We start from the raw sequence: 7397 nt of genomic DNA, 5'->3' as shown, positions 1-7397 counted from the left end.
GTGAAGTAATCCGCATAAACAAACCCTTTGTTTTTGCTTTAGTTGAAACTCATATGGGAGGTGATCAAGCTGAAAGAATTGCTTTAATTCTTGGATATAATGGTCACACTCGTGTTGACGCTCAAGGATTTAGTGGAGGTATCTGAGTTTACTGGAAACCAGAATTGGTTACAATTGACACTATTGTCAAATCGAACCAATATATTACCATGGTAATTACGAGACAAGGGGAAGAACCTTGGTACTTTACCTCGGTGTATGCCAACCTTGACCTTTCCAAAAGACAAGATTTGTGGAGAGAACTGTCGGATTTTGCTAGACAAAACAACAAACCGTGGCTGTTGTCAGGTGACTTCAATGACACTCGTTTTAGGTGGGAAAGAAATTCGAGCCGTGCTGAGATGACTAGGAGAAGTGAAAGATTCAATCATTGGGTGGAGCATAATCAGCTTATCGAGGTTGAATTTTCAGGACCCTCTCATACATGGGCTCGAGGAAATTCGATGGAAACTCATAGAAGTGTGCGCCTTGATAGAACCTTGTGCAATGCAGAATGGGGACTTCGATTTGATAAAGTGATATGTCTATTTTATATAGTATTTTACCCCCGTCCCTTGGTCATAATTAGTAGTGCTTTTGGCTCTTTAGAGCCACTTTTATTACTAATATGTGTTTTCTAGTGTTTTCGTAGTTTTGGTTGAGTTTTATAGGGAATTGCACTCTTAGAGCATTTTCCCGGGATTTTATGGAGCGACTATGAGCATTGGAGGAGCACGACCATCTTTCATAGCCCAAGATCGGTTAGAGTTATCGAACCGGTGATTAAGGGCTCGACTTATGAGAAGATGAGGCATTGGACCGAATGATTAAAGCCCCAAGGAGGATATTTGGTTTGGGCCGAGTTACAAGCCCAAACAAGGAGTCCAAGTAACCCGAAGTGTCGCCGCCCGGTGCAAGGGTCTTCGCCCGAAGGCGCGCCCGACCGGGCGCGAGAAGAGAAGCCCACGAAGAAAAAAAGGCCGGCCCGATCAGGCGGTGCCTCGCCCGATCGGGTGCGTGTTTATGAGGAGAAGTTTAAGCGTCGTTTAAGTTGTTTTAACTTAGGATTTTTTATCTTAGTATTTATACGCTTTTGTTAAGCGAGTTTAGTATTCTTTTCTCCCTTCCCTTACTCTCTCTCTCTCTTTCTCTCTCTAACTTTTCTCTCTCTCCTCTTAAACTCTAGTATTATTTTCTCTCTCTACAACTCTTTGTTTAATTCCATCTCTTGTTTCCTTCAACTTTGGTAACGATTTCTTCTCCTTTAATCTCGGTATTTATTCTCTCTCTTTCATCATGACTTGTTTAATTGCTTTGTTTAGTTTATATTTAATTATGTGTGAGTAGTTTAATTCTAGGGTTTTAGGGAATCCATAATTAATATGAAGGGTTAATTTATTATCGTTGATTATTGACATTGCATGATAATTTCTTTTTGAATTGTTTTAATTCTTTACGATTAGATTATGAATCGAGCAGATATGATTTGATTGTAAAATTATAGCAATATTGAATTGATGAATCGAGCAAATGTTAATTTGATATTAAAGGCTATTTTCAATAGGAACTTAGATCTAGTAAATTGCGAGAGCCTGTTAATCATGTTATATGTGCAATGTTAATTATTGGTTGTTATGTTTTATCTTGGATTATTAATTGTTGGTGAACCTGTAACCCTAGGCTTCCTTATTATTGATTTTCTCCTTAAACTTGATCTCCGTAGTATAGTTTCTTTTTACAACAACAAATTGGTTACTTGATAATTTAGATTACTCTTAATTAATTAGGAATAAATTAACTTGTTTCCCTATGGTTACATCGCATTCTACCCCTCTTAAAGAAAAGAGTTACGCCCCCGTAACTCACCACAATAATATCATTAGGCATTTCTTTTTCATTTCTTCTTTCTGCAATAATTTATCCATAACTTGTTATTCTATAATTTCCACAAATTTGAATAGCTCAAATCATAGGCACTCAATAATCTCTTTAGCTCTCCTTAGCTAACAACCAAAGGCTATTAAGAGCTGTAAAAATCTTACAGGTGACACTGTATTTCAAATGAATCTCCAATGTAAACAATATATACGCAATCTCAAGATCATGGTAGGGTAATTGGTCTCATAAGATTTGCCTTGGCAAGAAGCATTATCATTTTTTTCCATTTTGTTGCAACACACATCCATTAAGTAAAAACTTCAAGGCCACCACTCCTATTAGGCAAGACTAAAACAAGTGCAACGATTAAATGTTCTTTAAGAGTTAAAAGGCTTGTTTACACTTCTCATCTCATTCAAACTAACTCTCTTTCATCAATGTATATACAACAATCCTCAAAAGTCCTTTACAGCCCTCTTTAAACATCTAATCCCAATAAACAACTTATATCGGTCACATTGTTAGGTGTAGACCACTTACTCACCACTTGAATTTTTTTGTCCCAAAATGAAACTTACTTTCATTAATAAAAATTCACACTTCGAAAACTGAGCATATTACAAGTCGTCCCTAAAATGTCACAGAATCCTCAAATGTCTATTATAATTCTCCTCACTCTTCAAGTATAGCAAGATATCATTAATAAAGCCATATATATATCGAATTACTGTACTCATGGAAATACTCGATTCATTAAATCCATAATGATTGTTAATACATTATTAACCCAAAAGGCCTGATTTATATTTCCATGTTTATAAATCCATGGGCTCCTCAAAATTTTTTTCTCTCCAGCTTGGTTTTCAAATTCTCCTAACGAAAGTCAATTGTCTCACGAATCGTATCCCTATTCTCTTTCCACCAAAGTTATGCTCCTCAAATTCTCATGGCAATTCAAAACAACAAAAACTCATCTTTCACTACCTAGTTCTACAAAAAAGCAGGGTCTCCACTCTCCTTAAAGTATGCGGCTTGACCAAAGCAAAATTCATACACTCCTCTCGCGTAGTTTATCATCACCAAATATATATATTCATCAATTCTCCAAGTACATTCCTAATTTGATCATAAGGTTTCTCAAATAAACACTCATTGGTTGCAAAAATTGAAGGAGATATTAAATAATAAAAATATAGATCTTACCAATAACCTAAAGCACCAAATAAATAATAAATAACATCATTAAATAAGCATAACCAAATAGTCACATAATTACATGCTTCATATAATGATCATCCATACATACACATTACATTGCACAAATCATCACAAATTAATCTATATTGTATTCTTTAATCCTTACACATGATTCTAGGTGATCACAACACCCAAATTTGCATGATTATATAAAACATATACAATTAAATATAACTTGCATAAAAACTACATTCAAAATAAATGGCACCAAGAATTAAATTATAATGCACATAGAAAGAAATCATCTGTCCTATATGCCCTTCTTAAGACTACCCAAATCTCACACATAAAATAAAATAAATAATACTAAGGATCAAAGAATAAAATAAGTACGCAGATTCAACTAATTTCAAAAATAATTAATAACATAGTAATTTATAAAAATACATATATTTTATTTAAACTGCCGAATTATTTTAATTAAAATAAAATAATTTTTTTGAAATTAAAGTTTAACCTTAAATCACGTCATAAAATCCAGAATCATAAGATTTAAAACATTAGGCGCCCAAAAACTTTTAAAGTAACTTTAGTGGTAATTAAATCGAACCAAAGCTCCCAGATACCACTTTGTAACACCCCAATAATTCTCTCTTTAAACCTCTGAGGACCCTGAACAATATTCAAGAGCATTACTGGCGTGCTACCGCCACGTGTTCAAACGTTAAGGCTTTATCAGAAAATAGCAGCGGAAAAACTAAATCAGTTATAAATAAGTTTCAAAACCAACGAATGAAACCAAATTAAGTCATACAACTTGGAACCATTAAGGCCCTTATTCAAAACCCAATAAAAGTAGTAAGTGATTAAATTCAGTGTTCAAATAAATTCAAACCCAAAAGAAATAGTGTCGAATAAAATCGAATTAAAATAAATTCAAACTTGCAAAAGAAATAAAATGAAACAACCAACTCTCTACTCAAGATCCCACAACCCTGATGAATGCTGCATGTGTAAGAACCTGTGGTAATTCTGCTCCCCAATATTACAAGTGTAAAAATTGGATCGTCACAGGGTCATTGAAAGGCGAAGGCCATGACCAAAGAAAGACACACAAAGCACGCAATCAGCAAAGCTGAGTACATACAAGCTGCAAAATAAATTAAGAATTCCATAACATGCTACTAATAATCAATCATCATGCATCATTAAATTATAGACTCAACACACGACTCAACTATTTATATTACTAAGACTCCATTAATTAATAATAGGTAAATCATTATTTTTATTCATTGGATTACGCAATAGACAAGGTTGTCCAACCCATGCTCCATTTGGAACATCAATAAAAGAAAACCCCATGCCTCCTTTCGGAAACATCAATAAACATCCAACGACCACGGGCGCGACTCCGTGACCGTAGTTAGTATGAGATCTCACCTAACTCCTAGTTTTGAAAAATATTTGAAATAAGAGACTCGTAGATCAGACGGCCTCGAGAAAAGTACACGGCTAATACCCCATGTACCCCAACCCCTGATTGTCATTACTCCAGAAGTGCACCAATCCAGAGTTTTATTGCTCATCCATCTTGCACTTTACGTGATTTACAGGTTTAGACTTGGTGATGACTCATATGCATAACAATACAATCAATCCAATATCAATTCAATCAAGTAAAGCAACTTTTCAATTTCAATTCTTGATTTATTAGTGGCAAGCAACATTTATTATTTATTCCTTTACTACCTCGGTGTATAAACACCTTGAGTGCATAAGGCACCCCAAACTCTTAACCTTGTCTTATAAGACATGAACCATTCCTTTACTCATCCTATTTCATTAAATCATGAATGAGTAATGATTAAGTCATTTCACCAATCACATACCTTTGCCTCTAAGCGCACCTTGCATAATTAGAACATAACCAATAATTACAATAAGGAATAGTGCACGTCAAAGGAAATTCACAATGTATAACCAAACAATTTAACCCAGTCATCCCTAGACATGATACTAAGTTCTCGATCCGTCCTTAAACATACACCTAAAAGCAAGGTTTTGTAACTTGTACGTACCTTGAGCAAACGAATTGGTATGCCACTTTACTAACTAGAAATCACCTTCAATAAACTCCTCTCCTAAGCCAAATAATAACATCTCAATCAATACCCAATCAATTAAATTTACAGCAATACTAACTTACTTTAAAACCTTCAAAATCCAAATCAAACAACACTTTAAAACCTTCCCTTTTGTTAAAATTAAAGGCTTATATATAGTTCTTTAAATTTTTCTTCATAAAAACCTTAAAATACACTCTTATACATGAAATTACAGCAAGTTCAAAGTCTAATAAAAATCTGAAAATTATATAAAAACCCCTAAAATCTCTCTTTTTAATGGGTGATTAAACCCTCTTTATAAAACATCAAAAGTAGTACTTAGAAACTATTTCCAACACTTGAAACTTCAATAAAAACATATATTTATGCTTAATTAACTTTAAACATAATTAATTTTATTAATCAAACTCAAGGATAATATTTTAAGTATGTAAAAACTTCGTTAAAATCAAAAACTTCCCGAAAATCATATTTAGAGGCTGAATTTGGCCTCAAGAGGGTGGTGCTCACTACCAAAGTTAGTGAGTCTTTCTTAAAACGTGGTTTCCACATGGAAAACACTACTTTTTTGTCAAAATCGGATGAGTTTAGAACCTGGTCGGGATTAAAACGGGATTAATATTAACGAACGGAAATCTAAAAATTAAAACACGAATCTATGTGTTCAAAATAATCTGGAATTAAGTTAAACTAATCAGTAGTTATAATCACCAAAATTTCAAAACATCATTACTATAAAAGCCCTAAATCAATTGTTCATAAAAACCCTAAAATCATGATTTTCAATAAATTGAAACCCTAGGTTTATAATTCATAAAATATGAAATTTATAACATAAATATAATCTGAAATTTATAATCTTTATACCATTAAAATATAATTTGATACTAAAAATATAATCTTTATACTAAAATCAAAACCCAAAACAATTAAATTAACATTAAGCAAAATAATGAAACAAAGGAGGATGAAAATAAGACTAACCTTTTTGTGTGGGAAATTTTTGGAGATTCATGGGATATTTATAGGAGAGAATTATTGTAGGGTAAAAAGAAAGATTGGGCCTCATAAAAATAATGGGTCGATTAAGTAAACAAATGGGTTAGGCTTGTATGATTGGACATAAATTGTAGAATAAAGGTGCATAAAATAATTTGTTCAAATAATTTTCGACCCAGATTAATAATTTGAAACTTTTGAAATTAAATTATGAAAAATAACAAATAAATATTATAAATAAAATAAATTTTCATTTATAAAATATTTAAAAATACGGGGGATTACACCTTATTGCCTGCTCCTCTTTCTTCGCTTCGGGGACGGAGGTCCTACGGTAGGTAACAGCAGGCACAAGCAACTTGACCGAAGGGGACCAGCGCTTCTACTCTTCCACCGCACCGAGGAGCCGCTCGCAGCGAGAAGCAGATAGATAGCTCGGAGAAGCTGGAGAGGTGAATGAGTTACCAGCTACAGAAACTATTCACTCTGATGCTACACCATTTCCAGCCTATAAACCTTATCTTTGTGCCGATATTGGATTTCATATGTTCGCTTCCTCTCCAAAAGCTTCGCTTAAGCGATTACATACCTTCTTAAGGAGTTGCTAGCTTAGTTCATGAGTCTAGTTCTGTTGAGTAGTAGTAGTTTAAGAAGTCTTTTCGTAGGCTGATCTTAGCGGCTAGACGTCAGTCTCTACTGATTCCTTATTCTTAGGCGTCTGGTAGTGTGTGAGAGATTTCCTTTGTGCATAGGTGCGGGGTATCAAATCTCTTAATGTTACAAGGTGCTCTAAGGGATTAAGTCAGTGAAGTGCCATTCCTCGTTAGGACAGCCAGCCTTATTTCTTTCTCTGGTTTTTATCGGTGCTGTTGGAAAATCTGCACAGATAGGATCGCATACTTGGTCACCCGATGCTATGGAGGGTCCCACTCCAGTATCCGCTTTGATTCATGCAGCTACTATGGTAACAGCTGGCGTTTTCATGATAGCAAGGTGTTCCCCTTTATTTGAATACCCACCTACGGCTTTAATTGTATGGAATCTTTTTCACTATTTTACTAAAACTAGAACGAAATGATCCTCTTTTCTTTTTCGTTTGAAAAGATATGTCTTGAGCAATCGGAGAAGCACTTTGATAAACAGATTTGATCTTGA

General features: G+C 34.1%; 1 protein-coding gene across 1 annotated transcript in view; it reads left to right on the top strand.

Annotated features, from left to right (window-relative positions):
• The first annotated feature begins 209 nt into the window (after positions 1-209).
• LOC145575300 (uncharacterized) overlaps positions 210-7397 on the top strand; it is a 29097-nt gene continuing 21909 nt past the window's right edge. Inside the window, exons 1-2 of the mRNA XM_081633185.1 lie at positions 210-575; positions 7129-7206. Of these exons, the coding sequence (XP_081489311.1) occupies positions 210-575; positions 7129-7206 (444 nt within the window). The remainder of the gene's footprint in view (positions 576-7128; positions 7207-7397) is intronic.

Source organism: Chenopodium album, chromosome 13 (assembly GCF_948465745.1).
Source record: "Chenopodium album chromosome 13, dcCheAlbu1.1, whole genome shotgun sequence".
Classification (NCBI taxonomy): domain Eukaryota; kingdom Viridiplantae; phylum Streptophyta; class Magnoliopsida; order Caryophyllales; family Amaranthaceae; genus Chenopodium; species Chenopodium album.
This window is presented reverse-complemented; position numbering and strand designations above follow the sequence as displayed.